Source organism: Athene noctua, chromosome 5 (genome assembly GCF_965140245.1).
Source record: "Athene noctua chromosome 5, bAthNoc1.hap1.1, whole genome shotgun sequence".
Taxonomy (NCBI): domain Eukaryota; kingdom Metazoa; phylum Chordata; class Aves; order Strigiformes; family Strigidae; genus Athene; species Athene noctua.
The window spans coordinates 16943067-16968991 of record NC_134041.1 but is presented as its reverse complement, the minus strand read 5'-3'; the positions used below and the strand labels follow the sequence as shown (position 1 = coordinate 16968991).

The following is a 25925-nucleotide window of genomic DNA, read 5'->3' as shown; positions in this document are numbered from 1 at the left end:
GAAATATGACAGAATGTATTAACCACATTTGCAATGAAGTAGCTAAGGAATGAGCTCACTTAGAACAGAAGGGATCTGGTTTATTCAAAGAAACATGCTTCCTCAGTGACCCAAAATCCAGCCTTCTGACTGACTATTAAAAAAAGGTTTAAATGTAAACTTTACAAGAAGTAATCTGATACCATTAACTCTTTAAGTGCTGAAGACTCCAAAAAGGGCTTTGTTCTCCAAAGGTTATATCTACTTGGCTCCAAGCCTAAACAGTGATGAAGTTGTCAGTCAGCTTTACAAAAGATAGATGATTGCTCAAGCCTGCTAGTAATTTATGGTGAAAGGTACAGGCTTGGTACTGCTGAGTCTTCAATACATTCCTGACCCACAGTGCAGTTCCTCCTAGACCCTTCTTCCTTTTGTTCTGTTGGACTCTAGTAAGAACAAAGAACTGTGTTGTCTTAATTTTTAATTTTCTGGACATACATCTTTCACAGTGTCTCATGCCATTTTTCCGCTTCAATTTTGGCTATATTGTTTGGTGGTTGCAAAATTATTATTGGTGATCATGTGTAACAGTAGCTCTTGTACTGTGCAGGGACCTCCTGGCCCTGAAGGAGAACCTGGCCTGCAGGGAGAACCAGGTGCAAAGGTAAATGTTGAAATTATTCTCTCTTGTGCTGCTTAAATTTTCAACTTTTCATAAAATCAGATCAGAGTGATCTGATTCATTATCCAAGTAGGTAGTGATACAGGAAATGAGCCATTAAGAAATACTGTTATTGTCATGATGACTGTGTTATATGTAAATCCTGTCACCGTTAGAAATATTGTCCCTTAAAATCCAGTTATTTCTTTTTCTTGTGGTGTTCCAGGGAGACACTGGACCTGCTGGGAAGGCTGGAGAACCAGGTGACCAAGGTTTAAGGGTAAGCTATGGATGCAAATCTTATTCCCAAAAGGAAAGTATGTTATGAATGAGTCAGAAATGCAGGCTGAGAAACCTTAATTTATTATAAAAATTCAATAAGGAACTATTTTCTGATATTTTTTTTTTTAAAGAAAATTGTAATACTGTAGCAAGTTAAAAAGAGTATTGTTTCTAATGTCATAGTATTTCCAAATGTCTCATGTCACTGAGAGACAGGAAAGAGTGGTCTGAGAATGAAGGTAAATCCAAGGGTGTTCAGCCTGGCTCTTAAGATGACAGCTCACAATAATGCTGTGTATGGATACCCAGTCTAGATGAGATAATGGGAACATTATAGTCTCAGCAGAGCAGGGTATCTCTCTGTACCACCATCCAAAATGGCCAGTTTGCTTCTGGTGCTGTGGATGGCTCATTTGACACTTGATCTCACCAAGCACTTGTACCCCTGCTTGTTCTTCCTGTGCATTTTAGCCCCCTCATCTGACTCAAACAGTTGCCTACATTCGAAGGCTAAAAAACCCCTTTTAAAGGTCTAGAAACATATTTTATCCAGGATACTTTTATAAAAGCATAAACTATATCCTTTCAGACTTAAGTCTTACCATTGAGATATCTTGTTCCATTAGCTTCTTGCTGTCATCTTTTCCTCCTGCCCAAAATCTCCAGCAACGTGCATTCCACAGTTCTGCCTGTCCTTGGAGTGTAATTCCTAGTACTGGTCCACAGTGGGTGCTCTGGACTTAACTATACCACTAGGTCTGAAATACTGTGTTATTAGATTAGGGCAGCTTGTATTTGCTTTTTTTACCATCTGCATCAAAAGTTGCAAGTTGCCAGTGTCTTTACCTGAGAAAGGCAAACGCTGTGATGCTGATACAGTTGGTAAATGATGAGTTTTTCATGGCCCTAAACTGAGTCACTAAACATACCAATATAGTAGTTATCCACATAAACATGGAAGTTTGAGGACACAGTAGGTATATTTTTGAGGTTACTGTAATTACATGTTGTATACTCTGAAACCAAACAATCTCAGTGCCACTGTCCAAATATCCAGAGTTATATGGACATAGTATTGCCTCATTTTTCTAATGTTGATCATCTTCTATGTTGTACTATGTTCAAGATTCACAGGGCTTTGACTGACACTGTAAATCATTGAAAAATGAAGACAAATAAAATATAAGAGCAACATAAAAGTTGCCTAAAAGATAATAAGCATGTGTAAAACTAATCTGAGTTCTTCCAAGGCAATACTTCTATGTCAAGAAGTTTAGGCAATAACTCTGTTTCCAACTGTTCCTTTCTATAAGGGTGAACCAGGACCTTCAGGAGAAGATGGTGTTCAAGGAAGAGATGGCCCAAAGGTACATTTGCTTTATGTTGCAGATGTAAAGCAGTCAGTTTAAGGACCCAGATCTCTTTTTTTCCTCCTATTTCACCAGGTCAAGAGAGAGCCCATTTGAGTACACTTAGTTTTAACACAGGAGGCCCTGTATATTACAGGCTTCCCTGTGTCTTTTAGGCACATACCTACCCTACAGGGGCTGCAAAGCTGAACAGCTTGACAACGAAATGCAAGCTCAAGAACTGAGTACAGCTTATTTCTGTTGTGGCTGTCATGATGGAGAGAGCAAGCCCAAGGCTGCTCCACTCCCTGCATTGAGTCAATACTGTGACAGATGTCAGTACAGGGGATGTCACAAAGGACACCCTCAGGTAGTTAGCGATGGATGAGGCAAAATCTCACTGTAGGAGTGTATGAATGAGATAGAAAGGGCTTTACCCTAACTTGGAGCGTGATCTGAATTTGACTGGTAGGATTCCTATCAGCTTTGTGTCAGACTTGAAGATTCAGAATTCATTTTTCTCAAGGATAAGTAATTCTGTAGCAGCAGCTTGACTAAGGTTTGGGTGTTTTTGCTTTGTTTTAGGGAGAACCTGGAGACCAGGGACTTCTTGGAGAAGGTGGTGAAAAAGGAGAGATGGGGTTACCAGGAATTGCTGGACCCCCTGGTGAACCTGGCATAATGGGTATTCCTGTAAGCATCTTCAGGTTTAAGTGGACTTTTTATTGATTTGCTTTTTGTAATTATTTTATTTTTATTTTTGCTTGCTGCTTTTATTTTTTATTTTCCAATTTTATATTGCAATTAGAGATAACCATCTTTAAATTAGCTTGTCTCCCTTTTCTGTGTGGTTCAGGTTTTCAGGGTTGGTAGAGAGAGGAGACAAGCGTTTTTTCCTTAAATATGGGAACTCTTATCAGATAGTGATTCCATCAGACACATCCATCAAACAGCCTGAAGCTTCTCACTTCAGATCTCTCCTCTCCAGACAACCTTCTGTCATTAGTCTCTATTGTCACCTTCATTTGGAGACTGTGAGCAATCTCAAGATATTAGATCATTCTTTAAATTTTAAAAACACCCAAAGCAATTGGCAAGATGCATATACTACCATAAATTGTGCTGTAAGTTCTTTCATTGTTTTGTATCACTTTCCCTACTCATGGTGCTGTTTTACTGTCCTAGGGCTATCTAGTTTTTAGTTTAGATTACAAGTTCCTTGGGGTAAAGAACTGCCATTCTGAGCAGTTTGTAAATGATGAAGCATTAGACTTTGAAGCACATGAGATTTGGCTCCAATTTAAGATTTTGTGCTATTGTTCTTACCACATACATGCTTAGCTGTCATTCCTTTTAATAAACCTTAACAATAAAAGGAAGGTCTAAAAATAACATTTGTAGAAAAAGTGATATCCTGAACATTGAGGTTGCTTTAGTTACAAAATTACTGCAGCACAGACACCTACAGCACAGGATTTCTTAAAGTGTTGGTGTGGATTATAGCACCTTCTCTGGGAAGGAGTACAAGGCAAATCAAAAGTGATTTAAAACCAGTATCACATGATAGATATCACATAATCCAAATTGTTCCTGCTGTTGACTCCTGATTGGTTGGATGGCCTGCCTTTTCCTGACAATGCTCTTTCTACACTGCTGCCAAGGCGTTGTAAAGACAACCTTATGGATGCTGTCCATCCTGCACTGGAAATGACTTCCAGAAATGAGAGTCTGTGGTGCTGGGCAGTGCTGCTTTGGATAATAATTCTCTGCTGTGGTGTAATGTCATCTTTGGTGGACCTTCTCTTCTTAATTTGTCAGTCACCCTGTAATGAGGCATATACCATAAAAAGTAAGGAGAAGAGACAAATAATTTCATTGTTACATTTTGCTCTTAAAAGACGTTTATTCTTGAACTAACTTCATTTTGTTGCCTCTGTGAAAAGAATTAAACCAGTTGCCATAGAGAACTGAAACAGAGATTGCTGATGGAGAGAAATGGCAGCAAGCATACATAGGTCAAATAGTAAATGAGCATTGGGATCCATAGTCAACATTGTTAAATCAGTTTGGGTATTTGTTCTGGCAACACTCCTAGCAGCTAAAATCCACTATAAAATCTATTTTTCTGAAGTTTTATGCAACTTATTAATGTGAACTAATATTTTTGAGCACAGTTTCCAAAGCAAGTATGTAGCCTCAAGTCAGACATCAAATTCCCTTACCAAAAATCATCATGTACTTATTTGCAGACCTCTGGCTGCCTTCTCTGTAGCTCTTATGTGATGTTGGAGTACAAGTAAACATCAGTTGGAGGGCCAGCTGTCAATGGCTGTGAGCACTGTTCCCTCTGTCCTCTAAACAGCAGTGTTACAATCTGCTGTCTTTAGACCTGTCTTCTTCACAGTGAACTACTCTTGTAGTGAAGAGAAAAAATGCTCTGTTAGTTGTTAGCACACTTAGTGTGCTACAGAACAGTTTTTGTTTCTGATACAATTATATCACCCTGGCTTTTTTTTTCCTGTTTTGGGTTGGCAATTCTGGAGAAGCTCGAAAGTTTCATACATTGAAATCATCATAAAACAGCTCAGCCCTGACATACCTACATTGTGTGTAATTATACTTGTATACAGTAAACAACATCAGCAGTGCTGCTGAGCTTCAGTGAGACAGGCAGGTCTGGCAATTCGATGTTTGGGAGGATGTGGTTAGCAGGGAATTTTTTACGTTTCTGTTCCACGCATTCCAAAGGCGGCTGCAGAGCTGCCTCCCTCCCCACTCATCCTCCCTGGCGTCTGTGAGTGTTCCCATCGCAGTTTTGGTTTGACCTCCTTCTAGGGGTGCAGACAGATCATAACATCCTGGTATAAACATGGAAATCGCTTTCCTATAATCAATTGTCTGATGGTTTTATTGGGGATGAAAGTAATACTACATTTTCCTTAAACAAAAGCTTAAAAAGCAACAAATAAACTTCACAAATCAGTTTAAATTATACTGACCCTGTCTTATCACCACAGTGACAAAAAAGCCCAAATATATCTCCCTTTATCCAAAACTGAAGCTAACTTACCTCCTCTAACTCACAGAACTTTTGGGTAAATTGAAGCTGGTGAGCAGTGGACACATCCAGCCCTTTGGGAGGGTCAGTTTTTGAGATGCCCTAGAGGGCAGTGAGCCTGTAGCTCCATAGCACCCTTCATCTGCAGGCAGCACACACAGCCACCAAGAGGCACCGGCACTTACTGTGTTAGGTTTCTGCTCTGCAGCAAGTTGTGTCAGGGCCCTGCTTTCACACTTGAGAGCCCCGAGGTTTTCACAGTTTTCCTCTGGTTGTGTATTGTATTTCTCTGGATCCAGTGGTTATCTTGAAGCAATTTTATTCCTAAAGTAATATTTTCTGTGTGGACAAGATTTTTGGGTGGTTTTCCCCCTATTTTTACTAGTTAAATAAGTGATCCCTGATGCTTGCCCACTTGTTTCTGCTGTAACTTGAAACAGTTCTACTAACTTGCTTACAGCTACAGTTAATGAGATTTTTCCTCCCACCTCTCTGCATTACAAAAGCCTGCTTAGTTATCCAAATTGGAGCAGAGTTTAAACATGTTTCCAGGCCTTTCTCAATCATTTGTTTTTCTCTCTCTAATAAATATACAGGGCCCCGAAGGAACACCAGGAAATCCAGGTCAGAGGGGCCGTTTAGGAAAGAAGGTAGTATCTTCCCCAGTTTCCTTCCTTTTATCTGAAACTCAAATTTACATTACAAAATAATTCCACTGAACCAAGCTTACCCCTGTTTTATGTCATGCTTCAAGTAATTTCGTTTTCTTTCTAGCCATAGCAATTAGAATTGTCATCATTCTGCAATCAATAACATTCAGGACCTTAGAAAATTTAAATTTGTATCAAGATGTGATTTTGCAACTCAGAACAGCTTCTGCTGCTATCAAAATATGTTAAGCTTTGGCTAAAACAAAACAAAAATAATAGAAAATCTTTAGCAGAGGGCTTTTTTTCACTGCAGAGTTCCGAGTTCAGACATTCTAAGAACTACAGTAAACGACATACGTAAATGTAGTACTCCTAACTTTGCTTAAGCGTAAACTGCATTTTGAAAGTTAGTATTGATCTCTTATTATTTTTAATACAATAATACCAACAGGGGGAAAAGGGGCAGCTTGGTCCTCCTGGAGAAGTTGGACCTGCTGGTGACTCTGGCCAACCTGGAGAAATTGGTCCCAAAGGTGCAAGAGGAACTCGAGGTCCAGTGGTTCGTACAAAACATGCTTACTTCAGAGTTCGTGTATTTCTGGTTTAGCAGAATCGTGTCTCTCCATGGGAGGAGGCAAGTCACAGCATGAATAAATGTTTTTTGCAGTATCTGGAGGTGCAGGCAGTGTCCTTCCCAGCCTGTGCGTCCTGATGATGCCCTAGTCTTTCAGCACCAGAATGAGGCCGGTGCGCCTTTCCAGACAGAAACACAGGCCATAGACCTGGAAGGAGTCATCTCATGCTCTGATCAGGTTCCTGATCTGACAATCAGAGGAGCAGGATGGCAGGGCACGCCATGGAATACTCATGCCCCACAGTCCACATATAACCTCACTGCTGTGGCTGTTTCTTAAAACTTTCCAGTTCCAAGAACAGAAATCATGGGGTTTGCTATTATATAAAATAAGCCTCAGCCATGGCTGAAACAAAATACTTCAGAGGAGGACTGCTACTCCTACTGAATGGGAACCTGATCCAGAGTAAACTGAATTGAGTATATTTCCATTAACTTTGAGCTCCTTTCAACACAAGCTCCCCAAGATTGCTCCACCCTGTGTAACAGATGCACAGACACATGCAGCCTCCACACTAGTGAGGCAACACACCCACCTTGCTGCTCCAGGGCCCAATCCTGTGGCCACTGAATGCAGCACTGCATCCCTGAACACAAGAAGTACAGATGTAAAGTAACGATCTAATGGCAAATATTTTCAAGAGAAGGACTCAACTTCCTAAGGTGAGGACCACCCTCAGCTTCTCTTGGCATACTTAGCATTTATAAACAGAGTTCCTCTGCCCTGCTGAAAGCTCAGATTATTTTGATCTATATTATGCACAGGGATTATAAGGTTAGGACTGAAAATGTTGACCATTTTTTCTACAGAACAGGGAAAAGCCCAATATTCATTACCAAATGAAGTTGGACTGAACAAGAAAATTGTCTGTGGTTCTCAAATCTCAATATTTGAAGATTCTTCCAAGGGATAACTTTATAAAGTAGGCATTGTTGTAACATTTTTACAAGGGAGCTCATTTTTCTATCACTGATTATTGCATTTAACAGGGACACTTAGGAGGAACTGGACCTCAAGGAGAGTCAGGAATTCCAGGTTATGGGGTGAGTTTTTTTATTGTATTTATGTACACACATATCCCTAAGTAAGTCTGTGGTACTCTAAATAATTTCAAATATCATGGATATCTGTATCTAGAATATAAAAATATCTTTAAGAGGTGTCTAATATTCATGTATGTTTATATGACATGTGGTTGCCTACTCGGAATGTTAGTGTTAAGTGATGATTTGTCCAAGGGAGATACCCCTTGTGAATAAAGTTCCTATAAAACTACTACAGCTATTCACCTCTGCTTACTGTCTGGCCCCGCAGTTTCCTTTTCTGTAACAGAAACTGATTGAATGAGGCTAGTTGAAGGACATAAAGATATTGCAGCTTTCACTGACAAAATAATTATGATCATCATAGATGGAGTCCTGCTCTGTCTTTTTCTGAACAGAAACTTCCATCAGTGGCCCTAACCCTGAAGTGAGAACCAGCCCAGCTCTCCTCACCTGCATCAAGTCGTGCCAGAACCTTTGGCTTCCCACTGTGCACAGAGCTTTTCTGCCTGGGCCCATTAATTTTGTACCACATCACTATTTAGTATTATTAGCAAGCAGCAAAAAAATAATAGCAACAAGCAGCTACACGGAAGTTTGGAATTAATTATTTCTTTAATTATTTGTTTTGGAACTAATTTTTGTTTTGGTTGCTTCCTTAGGGTCACCAGGGTTCTGCAGGGCCCCCAGGGCCACCAGGCCCCAAAGGAGAAAAGGTACGAAGATGGATTATACTGTGTTACAGTCTGAGTAATTATAAAGGGAAGAAATGTTACTGCATGCTCACTGTATTCCACAGCATGCAGCAAAAGCCACCACTGGCAATATTTATTAGTATTGTGAGAGAATATGAAAAAAAATGCAAAACTAGGGAAACGGATCATTCAGAGGCAGAGTTCTGAATTATACAGTTGAAATGTTTCACGTTTTAAAACACAAGGTACTCACTGTAAGAAACACGTTCTATTGTATCAGATAGCACCACTGCCCTTAATAAACACAGCTGACAGAAACAATTAGTGGGGAACCAGCTGAGTATTTACTTAGCTTTAAGCCTGTGAGTGCACCCATGGATTTTACTGAAAGTCCAAGTAAGATGGACAAAGGGCTGTGCTTAATATAAAATATTAGGGGCAGGATGTTGCCTCAGTGCAGTTTTGACAATTTTAGTGTCAAATTCACTGTTGTTCTTTCAAGCCTCAAATCCTGCAAACAGATTTGTATGCTAACTGCAGTCTCTGTGCTCCCAAGCAGGTGCAGGGATTCCCTTCATGAAGATTAGTTTGGAGTTGCACCTGACAGAGAAATACATTCTGATATTAGGGCCAGTTTTGTGCTAATAGGCAATTAGTGGTTGATGTTACAAAGAGGTTATGATATCATTTTCAAAAACAATAACTGAAAACCACATTGTTGGGAGCTAGGTGCCTTGCATGCTTGGTCACTTCTGAAAAAGCACTTCGAGGCACTTTAGAAATCCTTCATCATATTTAAAATGTGAGCCTCTTATGTGAGCATTAAATGCCATCTGGAATAGATAACTTTTTGTCCATTAGTTTGGATGGAAGTTGTTTCATATTTAAAATTTATTAGACTTCAGGCTGAATGTTGGAGTCTTCTGTATATTTGTTTGTTTATATTAAGTATATTTCTAAAAATAGTGGAAGAAACTTTCTTTTTTCCCCCTTTCAAATATCCCGTTTATCTTTTTTTTTCATTAAATAAAGAAATGATTACATGGACATTGTTCAAATACTTTTTTTTTAATAGCTGCCCTGAAGAATAGAGCAAATACTTAGCTTTTTTAGTCCTATATGTCTTTGGGACATTTAGGTGCATGTTAAAATGGAGTTACCATTTCCACTGTATTAAAATCATAAGTATCACATTCATTTTTTGCATTTATACAGTATGCTCTCTGAGTGTTTATTAACATTTGAAGATGTGTGCATTGTAGGCAAGGTTGAATTTCCCAGTTAATATTGTTTAATATCTTTGTTTTAGGGTTACCCAGGTGAAGACAATACAGTCCTTGGACCACCTGGGCCCATAGGTGAACCAGTAGGTCTTTCTTTCTCAAAAAAATTATATTAGTGCCTCTCAAGACAAGAGACAATGCAGGTTCTTTCTGAAACTTTGTATCACTGTCTCAGGAGTCAGTACCCCTTTGTACAAAAATGTAGAATAACGGTCCTTTAATCAGTAATCCTTCCCTGAAAAATGCAGTCATGTGCTCTTAGGAGTATGTGCCCTGTTTAATTGCACTAATGCCACTAATGCTGTTAGTCTGTGTTCAGACCAGCACATTTTGGAACAGAATTTTACCCTCTCTGTTTATCCTGAATTAGAACTAATTGATTTACTAACCAGAAATATTTTTTGACTTATTTCATTATCACTACAAAGCTAATTTAGCTGATTTAGAGAGAAGCATTTTGTAACCATTTTTTTTAACTGAATTTGTATGTGGGATATCTCCCTGCAGCAATTACAAACACATCCAAAAAAAAAGCCATCTCAAAATCTTATTAAAAGTGTTTCATGTTCAGGCTTAGATTGTGCCAGAAGTAATACTTGTACAACCTACTTTTATTCAGATTAACCTCAATATGTATACCTCACTTCCTCAAAAGGCAGGACTACAAGACCCTGATGTAACTGGAGACAGAGTCTGGACTAGGTTCTTAACTTAATTACAGTAATGCATGAGAAGAGAGTCCAGCCAATTCTTTTGTAGCCAAACTGTCTCTGTAATGCTGACTGCTCAAACGGCAAGCAGCGCCTTTCTGCCTTGTGGATTCCCTCTAGGAAACATGCCATGAGGCTGCTGAAACCTTGGAGAGTATACAAACAGTTGCATAAGAGTATCTATTGGTGGATTTGCACTAGAAGCAGCTAATCTGTTCATTTGTGAACTGTAAAGCTACATTGCAGTTATTGATGCCTGGCCAATTTTTCATTATGTGCTTTTACTTAAGACAGGTGAGAAAAAGGCAGTCCCTTATTATTTTGTCTAATGATTGGCTGGATGTATTTTGAAAAGTCTTGGCTATTCTTACTTTCTATGGGCATGAGTCCTTATCCCATCATTTTTCTTTTGACTGAGATTTGGTCCATTTGCAGCAATGGGAGTTAAAATTCTGGGGAAAAAAATCCCATTTCTTGTGGGACTGGGCAAGCCTTTCCCTAAAGTAGAGTTAGTGAGGTGTCTGAATTCAGCAGGAAGAACATGACTCTCAAAAATCATGCTGTTCTCTCTGCTCCTGTGCAGCTCGTATATGTGAGACATGCTGAGGGATTGAAATTACGTTTTTTAGGACAAACATAAAAATGAAAGCAGATTCTGAGTACAGCAAGTCATTTCAGAAAATAACCCAATTTTTCATGTGTTGTCTTACAGAAACCATAAGGGAGTTTTTCTCACATGTCTTGAAAATACAGTCTCTTCATTTATTCTTGGAGATTTTAAATTTAATTATCATAAATATATATGGGTATAAACCTGGAGAAGTTCTGCTGAGGTCAATACTCCTGTTTCATTTATGCCCCTGTAACATCTACTTTTTATCTTATAGTCCCCAGTTACAAAATATTTTAGACAGTGGCTACTGTCTGACTGCAATGCATTTTGTTTAGAAAAAAAATAATGTTTATTCCTTTAGACAAGCTAACTTTACTATTTGCAATCCTCACTTCCATCTTGTTAGTTGGTCTGTTTTGAGAGAAATCTCAGCTTGCTTTTTGTACTTCACTGAAGCATTATTTCAGTTCAGCTATTCCATTTAGCTCTTTGATTTTCTCTCTAGGGTCCTAGTGGTGAACGTGGAGATAGAGGAGAACCTGGTGATGAGGGCTACAAGGTAAGGCATCTTGCTTTTTATTGTCTTTATTTGAACATATAGAATAATGTAGCAGAAGTATCATCTTCTCTCACAAGTGTGCAGAGATGCAATTGCTGGTGCCTCACTGCATTGATGAGCTCTTAGAATACACTGAAGCATTTTTCCTGTGAGGAGAAGTTGGGAGAGCTGGGACTCATGAGCTGTAGTGGTCTTAATGTGCATAAATACCTGATGGGAGGACATCAAGATGCAGGACCCAAGCTCGACTCAGTAGTGTCCAGCAGGACAAGAGGCAAAGAGCACAAACTGAAACACATGAAATTCCTTTTAAACACAAGAAAACGCTTTTTTACTATGAGGGTGACTGAGCACCAGAACAGGCTGGAGTCTCCATCCTTGGAAATACTCAAAACCCAATTGGACATGGTCCTGGACAATCCTTTCTACTTGGCACTGCTTGAGAAGGGAGTGTTTCACTAGATGATCTCGAGGTCCCTTTAAACCAAAACAATCCTGTGATTCTGTAATATTGAATGAATTAACATTTTTCTCTGAAATTTATGCACTATTTCTTTGTAAATCTAATCCTAATAATATTCATGAATTGCATTCAGTCTTTCAGTATATACAAATTGGATGGTAACTCATGCTAATCAGTGATACAGTTTGTTTGCTGAAATACAAAAGAGACAATCCTTGACACAGAATATCCTGTTTATATTACACAGATAATAGATATAGTAATAAATCAGTGAACTGAATATGATTGGTGCTTACAGAAGTGGAGAAATGTCTTAAACAATATGTAATTCCCACATGCAATTTGGAGTAGAGAATTTAAAGAAGGAAAGCTCCCTAAGGCCTGATCTCAGGAGAGCTGAGCATACTTTATCTAGGTCATGTCAGTGAATCTGAGGCCACCCAGTACCTCCCAGAATGGGCTTTGCAAGGAATCTATAGTGCACTGAGCGTGACATCCTTAGTTATATTGCAATATGTTATATTTTCTGCTTCTCAGGGTCATATAGGTCTCCCGGGGCTTAGAGGACCTATTGGACAACAGGGGCCTCCAGTAAGTGTTTCAAACAAGTGAGATTTCTCTATTGGCTGTTGAAAATGTGTTTTCATCTGCATTCAAATGATTCTTTTTATTTATTTAATATATGTTCTTTCTAAAGGGAGAGCCAGGTGAACTGGGAGAGCAAGGACCAAAAGGAGAAAGAGGTTCACAAGTAAGTAGAAAAAAGTAAAGCAAAACTGCACTTAATTGGAATTTGTATGGTTTCGCTGTTCACTATCATTGGAAAACTGTTACATAAGGCTAAAACTCAGTGTTTGGGTTTCCTTTTCATACCTGCAGGGATAGTAAAAATATAGAATGGAAAACTGCATATTGATCTGGGATAGTAAATATGTGTTATTTGATAGGTAAGTGGGTTTACTTTGGAGTGATATAAAGCATTATGAGAGTCTCTTTTGGAAACATTTGAGTGATATTCAGTTGTACCCTTAAATGGAGTTCTTTGTAGCAAACTAGTTCTGGAAGACACCTAGGATTTTTACTGCTGTGATTTGTAAATGAAGCCTCCTGGTACTGCACTGCATTGAATTTTCAGAGACCTGGAAATAAGGAATTTGCTACAGAATAGTAGAGGCATCATGACAAAGCAAGTCATGAAAAAGATCAAAGGCTAAATCTTTTGCTTTAGAAATAATAGTTCATCTTGGGGGTGAGTTGAATGTTGCCAGAAGAAATTTTATATTCTCCCATGGGGTATATTTCATTGGCTTTTGCAATTTCAAAAGATTTAGGCTAAAAGATTTCTTACAGTACCAAATGCCATTGCAACTTAAATGAGAAATTTTTCTGGGAAGTTCCATAGTGCAACTCTGTTAGTTTCAAAATTTTCTAGGTAAATACAAGAATCTATAATAGATTAGAAATGGGGACCAACAGAAAGGAAACACGATGTAAAGACATTGTCAGTGTGCACTCTAACCATGTGCTCAGATATATTGCCTTTGATAAACTACTCACAGCACATGATAAAATCAGTCATTCCTCTGTCTTTCCCCTGGAGAATGTTTTCTTTGTATTGCAAACGCCTCTCAGATTAGAACTGCCATTTGCAAATATGAAACCGATATCCAGTCTGGAGCAATCCATAAGAGCCTAAAGGTTTACACAAAAATGTTAACAGTGAAAACATTCATACAATCTAACTCCAGTGGCATGACTGGTGCTCCTATAGCAAGCCTTACAAAGCCAATCCCACAAACTGCAATGCTGAATCATCTGGGTTTACTTTACATGCATTCGGAAATTTTAATGAGAACAATATAAAGTTCTTTAAATATACACATTCCAGTTCTGATCAGTGGACTTTTTTAATGTCTTTCGTAACAAAAAGTCATTAAATTAAGGAATTGAGCAAAATTTTGCTGATTTTATCATACTTACATTAATTATAAACCATTTACACTTACAATGACTTAGCTTTTTCACTTTATTGCATGTTATATAATGTTGCAGCAAAGTAGCTTAGCATCACCTTTGTTAAAGAACAGCATTTAAAATAATTAATCCAGAAAATTTTGGAAGCTTTTTTCTACTTGATCTACTCTAACAAGCGATTTTCTTGTCCTTTCTGTCTGAGTGATTGTATCTTTTAGAGGTATGATAAAATTCATGCCACAGATCTTTAAACCCTATGAAGAATATCCTATAAACAAAATTATCTGAAATGCTTTTGACCTATTCTGAGCTTTTCTTCCTTGGTACTTGACCTCCTGTGTCACTAAGCCACTTACAAGAATGTTATCTGATATCAGTATCACTTAGTTTTCTAAGTCTTTGGGCTCCTAGATCAGTCAAGATAAAAAAATGTCTGGTTTTAAGTAAATTTTTATCTTTTGTGTACATCTTAGATAAAAAGAACGTTCCCATATGTGACACTGTTGTTTTCTAGTATTCTCTTCCACATACACTCAGTGCATCTACATTGCCTACTTTTCATTACTTCCCTTTATAAAAGGCGCAGGAAGTGCTGTAAAAGCGTAGGGTGTGGCTGATAGAGGAGAAATTGCCACATTCCTAGTGAAAAAATTTTATTCCTATTGTTGTTGAAAAATTTCTGAAAACTACACTATACCAATTTGGGAAATGGAAAAATATATACAATTCTACCAAAAATGTGTTCGCTTTCACTTGAAAGGCTTTCTGCTGTCTCCTGGAATGGAAATAATCTGATCCAAAGCCAGGCAATGTGAGCATGCGTACTAGATGGGAACAATTCTCAGCTCTTATTAAGGTATTGAGTTTAAGACATTTGTCAGTTCACAAGTATTTGTAACTTTTAGGGACCCACAGGGAAGAAAGGAGCAACGGGTCAGGCAGGCAAACCTGGAATTCCTGTAAGTAACAAAATTCTACAGTCTATCTTCAGGTTATAAAACACAGAAAATAACAACTAATAAAACCAAAATTGAGTCATGCCAGTGGTACCAGAAAGTCTCACGCTTGCTCTAAAGAACTTTCTTATTATCTAGGAAGTGTAAAAGAACCCCTGTGAAAATAAGGATAATTTTTGAACCTGTGTCAAATTATGCTGACTTATATTCAGTTACTCAGCACGTGGAAGTGAAGTGCAGCTAATGTATCAACGAGGTCCTTCCCACTTGTAAAGTTACTTAATTAGATCATTTTTGCATGTGGCTTGTAGTCCATGTTTACCACATTATATCGCACTGGGCTATACTAGTGTTCACTCCTGGCACCCATCAGTTCTGTGAACAGCTGCAGCCTACAGAAGCCTGGATCCATACGTCCATGATGGATACAGCTGGCAGATCCCTTGAGGTTTACTTCTTTCTCTCACTTGCCCTGAGCTGAAATTTTTAATGTTCTTTCTAGAGTTACTGTAGAGAAGCTAACTTGCATCCCTTTCTCCCTGAGGGAGAACAAAGAGCAGGAAGCAGTACGTGTTCTGTAAACATAACCAAAACCAAAATGGATCAAGGCTTATTTTCATCCCCTAATAAATAGTACCACACAAGTACATATGGTAAAATAACTTTTACTACCTCATGTCAAAACATTGTCAGTAACCAGAGAAATGCAGCTGCCTCACAGAGCTTGTACCTGCTAGACAGAGTGCAAGAAGAGCCTTCTGAAGGCAAAGAAATGTGTGTCTTCTGTAAATACTTGGCTCTTTCCTCTGAAGGACTGCAGAGAGTGTATCATTCAGCAGACAAAGGAAAAGAAGGAAAAGCAAGACATATGGAGAAGTGAGGAAGAGAAGACAGTAAAACTAGAACTTGAGGAAGTTTCAAAGCACATCCCAAGTTCAAGATACTTCAGCAACCTGAAGTTAGAAATAAGATTAAGATGACACACTTCTTACATTCTCTATGGCTGTTGTTTACTTTTTCAGACAAGATGTGTTGTATTTAGCATATTTCAAGTTTCTGAGAAATGCGTTCATACAGAGATAATTGCAGAACTCCAAGCCCCTTAAAACAGTGTATGTCAATCTAAAGGGAAATTTTAAAAAAATCACTGTTCCTCTAGTAGATCGACATGAGGCTTTTTTGTGCAAGTAAAGCAACAATGCAAATTTTTGTGCAAATAAAGCAACAAACTTGCCTTATTAGAAATTTTTATGTGTTTTTGATATGCTCAAATTTGAACAGCATAAATTTGTGAATGTACAATCCAGAATACCTAATAAAATGAAGGCTGAAAAGATATATGGTTGGTTTTTTTACAGGGATAAATAAATTACTTTATCAGCTTTCCTTGCTTCAGTTTAAGAATCAACACTCTCAGCCATCTTCCAGACCTGGCACACAGAGGGGTCAGTCCCATGGTTTCAGCTGAATTTGTTCAGATCCTGTAACACAGCAAGTCTAAGGTTAAGCCAATAGCATTTTAGACCAAACATCCTAAATTAGAGCTCCCTCTGAGAGTATTCATTTGTGGGTCTGTGTATGCAGGGTTTAAGAAATACTGTGACTGAAATCTAGTTCTGTGATAGTGAAGATGAAGAGAGCTGACAGAGCTATATTTGATTTGAATTTGTTTCAAGGGAAGACCAGGGCCAGTGGGGCAGAAAGGAGCAGTTGGGTACCCTGGACCAGAAGGCATTCCTGGGAACCCTGGCAAGCCTGGGCTGTCAGGGAAGCCTGGCTCTAAGGTAAATTGCTTTCCACATTGCCTCTCTATGTCACTGTGCATTACAGATTTTCTAAGATTATGGTATGGAAGGTATATTCTCAGTTCCTTGAGCATCTTGAAAATTAGACCAATTCTTTTCTTTTCTTTCTCTTTTTCTCCTGATACTCTGGCCAGAACGTAAAATTAGCATATGGGAAATGTGTTGTGAGAACTATTTCATTAGCATATGTTAGTGGTAACTACAGCTAAGGGAAAATGCTTTCTTAATCGGAGAGACTTCACAGTTCTGTTCTTGAAAATGAGCCATAGACCCCATCTGAGACTGCTTCCTCTCAGGCTCTGAGATAATCCCACGTTTTCCTTATTGTCTTTGAATTTGTAATCTATGTCTCTCTACCTAAGCGATTCTGAAGCTTTGCCTAAAACCAGAGAAAATGAGTATTAGGTATCTGAGGTACCTGGAAGAATTCCTGGAAACAAGTTTTTTGTCTGTTCTTTGCTGTGGGCCAAGGGTGGTGACTGCTGCCTCTGGGAGCAGTGACACAGCTCTTTGCTTATTCACTCCAGAGAGGAGAGAGAAAATACCTTTAGTTGTTCTGATGGTTGAAAGTCTGATCACTTTGATTTCAAGTATGCCATTTCTCAATAGTTTTAGTTAAATTGTCCAGTGACTGCTATAAAAGGATGCCAAGTTAGATCTGGCGTTAGGAATTAATCAAGGTGCTGAATGAGGCACTGTTACAAGTATAAATTTTCTATCTGGTTCAAGAGAAAATTAAACAAGTTCCCCATAGGGGGCAGATATACTCTGTTGGAGCCTCTCCAGTTTCAGATAATGTCTTGCTGAACCTGTTGTAAATACTTAAAATTCTTTGGAGTTGGATTTAGGTGTATCACCCCAAAGAATTCTTACATTTTTGTCTTCTTATTAAAAATGTCATCTTTCACATTAAAAAAAGACTCCATTACTCCATATTAACAATAGATAGTAGCATTGCAACTTGTAATAAAGAGAGGCTTGTAGCTGATTTTTGCCACAATGAATAAAAAGAACAGAACTTTTGCTGTGTAAGTTTATCAGTCCATCGGGATAGAAGCCATAGTACCATATTCAAAAGCCATGAAAATCACATTTAATATAAAAATCCTGTTTCATATAACGCTCTTATCTATCTCTATGAGTGCTTAACTGAATGACATGAAAGAAGAGAGAGAGAGATGTTTGTATATATTTCTACTAAATGATACTACAGAAACATTCATTTGGATGGTAGCAAATTTCCATTTTGTACTTTTTAACATGTCAAAATTGGCTTAACTCCATGTACTCAGTAGCATCTGTTTCCATTTAAAATAGTTGCTTTTATTTATAGTCTAATGTTATTATACATTTTCATAACGAATGTTCTGATCTTTCTTCGTGTGGTAAGTTATTGTATATGAGTGTACACAATCATACTAATATTATCAGTATGTCTAATATTTATAAATAAGCATGTAGAACTTTGAATATTTCTGTGGGAAGGTAGTCTCATTTTGTTTCTTGATGCTGAGTTCCTTCTTCCTGAAAAAATGAATACTGTCAATCTCAACTGTTTTTTCAGCCCCCCTGTAGTGAATTAATTCAGCATCTTATTTTCATCAGAAGGAGCTTCTTATCATAAGCTCAGAATCCTCAGGCATCACACAACACTCATCCAAAAACCATCTCAAGGAGTCATCCTCTGTAATTTACCGATATTAGTGCTCTCTTCCTGCATATTTCAAAATAGAGTTAGAACTAAATAGGGATCAGCACTAAGGGCTTTTAATCTAAACATGCAAATTTACAGTTCTAGAGAAAATTTTAGGTCTCATAACCTATTCTATATGATTCCCTGTGGGAGGTGAAAGCAGTCACTGGTATGGTCCTGAGTGCTTCCATATATATTATACATTATACTTGAGTGCACAACTACTGTGGACAGAAGATTGCTTGCTATTTTTAGATCACTGGTACCTAAGCTGGTGATCCAACTGGGCAACTATTCCTCTTTAGGATGCTAACATGGAAGATGCCTTGCATAAGCCCAAAGAGGCAATTGATTTTCTTGAATCTTCTCAGAAGTCTTTCAAGGCCTAGGCAGAAGATCCCACACAAATGACATCAGGATATATTTAGGGTAGGACAGAACAAGGTTTAAGATGAGTGCTGAACTGAACAACGGCAATGGGCAATGGCATGGTTAGCATTTGCTTTGCTGACAATCAGTGACTTAAACTATAATAACTTGACTCCTCAGAAACCTCAATCCACCCCACAGTTAAAGCACATGTAGCTTTGTTGCTAAGTATGATGGAGTTTTGCTTTTGGATTATTAGCAGAAATCGAGATGATACTGGTGACCATTGTCTTTCCATATATTTTGAAGTACTATCAATGTGTGTTCATATTATCATATACGGAAAGCATTAAGTGGTTTTGACTGATTTTATTTTCTATGCCTGTTTTAGCATACAATGAAAAAACATGTTTAGCTGTTCTGCTTGTAATCAATTATTTTCAATTTGTTAAGGGTAATAAAGGAAACTCAGGCTTACCAGGTCTGGCTGGTTATCCTGGAGCTCGAGGTCCCAAGGGATTGCAGGGCATGCCAGGGCCCATGGGAGCACCCGGCCTAAAGGTACACACATTGGATCTTGTTTAAGTACAATATTACTAATATTGCTTAGTCTTCATGCTGCATCCAGTGACTGTGGAACCACCATGCTACTGTTAATCATATGAGTAATTGACATCAAAACTTATTTGAAGGGGTAAGGCTGAAAGTTGTGCTGACCTTCTTTCTATAAACTGTAATTAGAAAACAGAGGTCACATCCATCTGGATGCTATTCTCAACTCCAGACGCCATTCCAAACACTTTGTATTGATTCACTCGAAGCTTTAGGGCCAAATGTTTGCTCACATTTCTTTTTAATCATCTGTAACTACTAGAACAGTTTGGATGATTTGAACATCTAAGCCATCTGTTAGCGGAGAAATACTGCAATTTCAAGCCTAAGTCCCAAGTTTGAGGGTTAACAAGTGTGTCTGGGATGTCTGTCTATCATAGGACTTAAACTGTTCTTGTTCAGCCCTGTCAGAAAGAAATCTGAGAGTGCTCCATTTTCTAGGCAGTTCCAGGTACCTGACATCAGCATAACGTCATATCCTCATGTTAATTAGACTCATTTCAGTGGTAAATGCAGCAAAAAATGGAAACATTACAGATAATTTTCTCCACTGAAACTAGGATTTCTCCTCTAAAATCATGATTTGCAGTGCTCTGAGATTTTATTGGTAAGCAGTTTTTTTCAGACCTTAAGTTACTTGAAAACTGGGGGAGAGAAATACTGTCTTTGTTATCTTTTCATGAAAATATTGTAGTATAAACTATATTCGCTATTTGAAGTGTTTATTGCCAGTGCTCCCAGTCTGGATTTTACTCCTTTGTCTAGACAATGAGCTGTAGGAGGTAGTTCCTGCTCAGAAGTGTTTGCAATCTGAAAAAGACAGGGAATAGATGAGGTGAGAGAAAACTGTTACCACATAGTGCAAAATAAGTGTTATGAGTGGACATACTGAGTCAGGCCTAAAGTCTGTCTTTGTCAGAGCAGAAAGGTAACACCTAGGAAAGGGCATAATCACAAAGCAAAGCATGAAAGGTTATTCACATCCTTAATTGCAGCTTGGTAACCTGAGCCTAGACATGTTTTCTATGTATTTGACAGTCCTCAGGAGGATTTCTCTTACATGAACTTGTCTAGTTTCCAATTGAATCAATGTAAACTTCTAGTCTAACAGCAAGGAGTTCCACAACTATATTATGTCTTGCTCAGAGGATTACTTTTTAAATTTACTTCTAACCTGCCTGTTCCGTATTTCATTTTGTGAATTCTAGTGCTTGCACTGGGCGATACCGTACTGGAAATTGTCCAACATGTATGTTTTTTGTGTGTTTCCAAGTCAAAGAACAGTCAAGACACATTTGCATTTTAATGAATGCATAATTACTGAAAGCATTCCTGATGGAAATAAAATGAATTGAGTAGGTCTATTTCTTAGAGAGAAAACATGTACCACACTTTTGCCAGGAAACCTATCGTTACATTTATAACTGTCATAATTGTAATAAAGGATATATTATCTTCCTACCGACAGGGTGAAAAAGGGCTTCTGGGTCATCCAGGAAAGCGAGGCAAAAGGGGCCTTCCAGGATCACAAGGTGACCAAGGACCAGCAGGAGATGCTGGACTGAAAGGACAGGCTGTACGTAATCACAGCTGTTGATGCAAAACAAGTAGTCCAAGAGTTACCAACGTGAAATAATAGTAAGGATGCCTGCTTCTATTACAGGGAGAAGTTGGAGAACAAGGTTTAATGGGGTTTCAAGGATTCCCAGGTCCAAAAGTATGTTCTTATTTTTTTCTGTTAGGTCTTAAGCCATTTACAGAGAACATTAGGAAAGCATAGAATTAATCAGCTTTAACAATCATTTGTTCAAAATCTATCTGAAATGTTGGAACATTGTAGTATCAAGGATCAACATTCTGGGTCAGTGAGCTTGGTATTTTCACTGTTACTGCTGTTAGAAATTATCCTGCTTTCACTGATTACAAGAGATTGAAACAACTGGATAGCTAATGTCCATGTTTGATTAAACTGTTCCTTTGTATTTTCAGGGTCCTGCAGGGGACATTGGCTTAGTTGGAATTCGGGGCCCAAAAGGTCCAACAGGCCAAGTTGTAAGTGTTTCAGTCCACTAAAGAGATTGTCAGGATGGCTTGCAAGTGTCATATGTTTTTAATTTAGGAAATCATCCTTTCTCTTATTTACAAGGCCAGAACCCTCTAACCAAAGCTTTCTTTCTGAGACTATGACTCCACTAGAAGCCCTTTGCTGCTCTGGTTGCAACATGGGTACAGATATACAAACTGAGCTGGGCTCTTAATCTTGAAGGAAAAAAGCAATCTCTGCTGACAAAGTGTGGCTCTCCTAGTATAATTTCATCTACACAAGTATCCTTATTGTTGTCCTATCTTTGTCTATTGGGGTTGAACATTCTCCTTCTTACTGGCAACAATGCTGATTGTATAACTCTGTCCCACAGCAAAAGAAAAAGGGGTCATAATTTGCCTGCAGTAGGACAGAGTGGTGCTCAGGCATTATTGATTAACAGTCTTTTTTAATAAATATTTTCTTTTTATCTATAAGGTTACTAACCTGCATTAACTCATTCTTCATGATACCTTCTTCATGACATTCTACTTTGCTACTCACCAAAAATGTGGAAGCATCTAGTATTTTTTAATACTGGGGAATATGCATTCAGTTTACAGCATCAAGTGAAAAATGTGGAAAAGGTTGCAGCATGGAAGGCCTTACTACAAAATGTTTTTCTCTCACTGCTGCCATTGCCATCACAAAACTGAATTAGTTCAGCTAACCAGATGCAGAGTAGCAGCTTTAGGGGCCTGTTCTAAGCTACTTTCTTTCTCTAAACATTCCTGTACAACATAAACATTGGAAATGAGCAGTTTGCTCTAAGTGAAATGGAACAGGAAAGCAACATTTCAGCAGTGCTTACTCACTGCCTTACAAGAGTACTTGTGGGTAGTAATAGAGCTCAAGATATAGCTGATAGTAGCTCAATAAGTATGTGGTCTTTGGTAATTAGAGTACTTAAGTTTCCACTGTTTTTAGTGCATCAGCTTTCACATAAAATTATGTTTGGGGGCTTTCCAAGCATAACTGTTACTAATTATTAAAATAATTACCTTGCTGATTTTGTAGCAATGTGATCTCAATATTCAGAAAGAGAATATCACCATGATCTTTTGGATATTTGCCCAGGCTGTGTGCTGAGCAACTTTAAACCAGGACATGTCATAAAGATTTTCTTTATTTTGAAAACATGAGGGACTAATAAATTCTTTGCTTGTTTACAGGGATATATTGGCCCTGCTGGTCAAGAAGGCATAACAGGACCAACTGGCAGGCCTGTAAGTTTCTCTTCTCTTTTGCATAATTTGGTTATTTCACCTACCCTTATTTTTAATAATCTGGTTTGCAACTAGCGATCTCCTCATTTCTCTATTTGCAAATAGCAACTAGCAGGATCATCTTCATGTTATCCAGTGCTGGTAAGGTAACATATGTGACTCCAGCATCTGTAATACAAACAAGAAAAAAATGACAAAACTGCAATGGCCTTCTAAGTACAGTATACAGAGGCCATGCCTACAGGGAGCAGTGGGCAAGTCAAGGTGTAAAACAGTATATAGTAACTACCACCTGAATATTCTTTCTCAGCCTTAGGTCTGAGACATATCTAGAGAGTATCCACACTTGGTTTCAATGTAGTTTAATTTTTATGTGTTGATTTGGTTGAACTGTCCAGAGTGCCCCTCTAGATATGCTGAGAGTGGCCACAAGCCCTTGTTGGGATGTACCAGGTGCTGGTGAGGTCCCAGCACTCAAACATCTTCTTGGCCTTTCTGACAACCTTCAATGCACCCCAGATTCCCTGCAGCAGAGAAGCTCTACTCTCATCCCCATTTTCATCTCTTGTTGCACTTTCTGTGTCAGAGACAAGGGCACCCTCTGGCTCATGTCTGCAGACTACTCAAGCCATGTAAGGTAGTTTTAGAAGCTCTTTGTACTACTCAGGTTCCTCTGAACAAGACTTGGAGTGAATGAAGAATGTCTAAATATTGAAATAATAATCATAAAAATAACAGGAATATACAGTAAAAGTAATAAATACCAATATTTACAAGTGAAAAAAAAAAGGAAAATGGAAATGTTCCTTCTATATTTAGACTATTCTTTCCACTTGTTGGAAAAAGACAGTACTTTAAGTCTTGCTGCGCTCTTTTCAATTCCATTCAGGAGACAAACTTTACAGTTGTGTATACTTGTATGAAGACTTTTAATAGACTTCATATTGAATGTAATAGTTTGCCATTATCATTAAGAAAGCATTACAGTTGAAGATTACTTCAAGATATATGAAATGGTACCATCAATATGCAAAATTCTTCCAGAAATGAATTGTAACGTTGTTAGTGTCTTCAGAATCACAGTTTAAGTGCAAAACTAGCCAAAAATGCCATGGAGACAGAAAAACAGTGTTTAATCTGACTGTGAGAGGAGAATTAATGGGGTAGTAGAATCAGATATGTAACCAATGGATTTCTTCAGTGATGGAGAATACCAGTTTTTGCTCTCTACTCTTAAGATGGTGAAGCACATACTACAGTGGGTCAAATTGTAGAGGATACAACTGATTGACAGGGAGAACACTGACAGTTAAAATTACTTTCCATATATAGGAATTACAGGATGTTTTCAAGAAATTTATTTTTCTAATAGTACAGGAAAATTAAAGTCCCGGAATTGTAAAGATGAGACTGGACTTTTCACGTGAGCAGTGTAACTCTCAAGGATATTAATCTACTCATTTCAGTCCTAGGCAGTTAGAAAGCATACTGGATTAACAACTTCTATTTCTTACAGGGACCGAGAGGTGAAAAGGGCACAAGGGGTGAAATGGTAAGATGAAACAACTTTCGTGCTTTAATTTTTTTTGGCTGTGTAAAAACTATTCCTGTGTTACGCTGAATGTACTCTTCCATGCTCTGAATGCCAGTCATGTTGTGCTCCTGGAGAGTGCTGGCCAAGAAAGCTGGTAGCATGAGTCAAAAACCTGACCTTTTCTTGTTCAAGTTGACTTATGTAGATACACCTAGTGGGTGTGTGTTGTCGGGGCAGTATGGCAGTTACATACTCCAAATCTGTCCCAGTTCAGATCTAATAGAAAAATCCTTTGTCACATTTGTTGTCAGTGCTCCAGTGCCTCACAGTACAGCATGCGTACACATCTTTGTACATCTATATCACCTCATCTAGAGAGGTAGAAGTTCAGGAGAAGCCTAAAGTTGAGGATGGGTGGCCATGCAGTGTATGCCAACTGTAGTAGCAGTAGGCAGCACTGATAGGTTATGAAATTGCTGTCTCTCATTTTTCAGTAAGAATATTCCATTAGTTTTTGTACATTAATAAATGTTGGATTTGGTTAAAAAATTGTGATAGAGCTAGTAAAGTCTCCAATTAATAATGCCTATATGAAAAGCCATTAAATTATCATATTTATAGCAAACATGAATACAATGGTAATTGATATCCATGAGGTCACTTTATGTGGCAGGTTTAGAATTAGTTCCTTTTCCAGTAACTAGACAATGTGATCTTGTTCCTGTTGCTCTTATCTTGTCTTTCACCCCAACTCACTTAAAATCATTTTGTTTCTCTTGTCTTATTCTATTTTGCTTTTAGCAGCCACCTGTGTACAATTACAACTCAACTGCCTTATAAAAGTTTTGAAAAATAAATCAGAAATATTCAAAATTGCTTAAAGAATTAAGGCTTGGAGCAAAGCTTGCTCTACATGTCTTGGGGAACTCTCCTCTGACTGTAATGCTCATGAGGCAATTGCTATCTCAGAATGAGGGAAGCTAGTTTCTTAATTCATGATGCTATTAACCATCTTAACTGTCTTTTTCTACTGTTTCTTCATAAGAATTGCTAAAACATCAAAGACCTAAAAATGCTGACAATAATAAAAAACATCCAAAATGGCGAACAAAAAACACCCATTTCCATTATTGGTGCTGGTGTTTAAGAAGTTATTTCCTAAATAAGTTCTTGAATTCATCAAGATGAGTTAATCTCCTAAAACTGTCTTCAGAAGAATGTTTCGTTTTGAATCATACACAATGGCATTAGTTTATATTATGCAGCCAAGAAAAAGATTTATTTCCAGCGATTTTCAGATACAAAGGAGAAAATTATTTTCAATATAACTGTGTATTCCAAGCTTGAATTTATACCTCTAAAATTGATATTGCCATCCTTCCTAGAATCACAAATATTTTAACTTTTTTTTAGCAGTCCAAGATTTAGTTACAGTTTTCAGTCTGTCAGGGATACAGTATTCATTACTAGAAAGAAATGTCCTTTTAGCCTCCGAAAAACATGAAATGTAAAATCATGTCTCCTTATGAGGTCAGTGGTGAACCGAAGTTCAGGTCCTGTAGGCTATTTCTGGAGAAAAAAAATGATAGAGTCAGAAACCGAGTTTGTTGAAAAATTGTAATCAGAATTATTTTTCAAGTCAAAATATTCATATCACTGTGATTGAAACATTTAAAAAAACATGGAATACGTT

General features: G+C 38.0%; 1 protein-coding gene across 2 annotated transcripts in view; it reads left to right on the top strand.

Annotated features, from left to right (window-relative positions):
• COL24A1 (collagen type XXIV alpha 1 chain) overlaps nt 1–25925 on the top strand; it is a 154977-nt gene that overhangs the window by 113235 nt on the left and 15817 nt on the right. For both annotated transcript variants that reach the window (XM_074906511.1, XM_074906512.1), the window contains exons 34-53: nt 590–643; nt 867–920; nt 2236–2289; nt 2857–2964; nt 5926–5979; nt 6431–6538; nt 7604–7657; nt 8320–8373; nt 9662–9718; nt 11464–11517; nt 12518–12571; nt 12678–12731; nt 14860–14913; nt 16587–16694; nt 19231–19338; nt 20858–20965; nt 21053–21106; nt 21379–21441; nt 22645–22698; nt 24215–24250. In XM_074906511.1, coding sequence (XP_074762612.1) covers nt 590–643; nt 867–920; nt 2236–2289; nt 2857–2964; nt 5926–5979; nt 6431–6538; nt 7604–7657; nt 8320–8373; nt 9662–9718; nt 11464–11517; nt 12518–12571; nt 12678–12731; nt 14860–14913; nt 16587–16694; nt 19231–19338; nt 20858–20965; nt 21053–21106; nt 21379–21441; nt 22645–22698; nt 24215–24250 — 1344 coding nt within the window. The remainder of the gene's footprint in view (nt 1–589; nt 644–866; nt 921–2235; nt 2290–2856; nt 2965–5925; nt 5980–6430; nt 6539–7603; nt 7658–8319; nt 8374–9661; nt 9719–11463; nt 11518–12517; nt 12572–12677; nt 12732–14859; nt 14914–16586; nt 16695–19230; nt 19339–20857; nt 20966–21052; nt 21107–21378; nt 21442–22644; nt 22699–24214; nt 24251–25925) is intronic.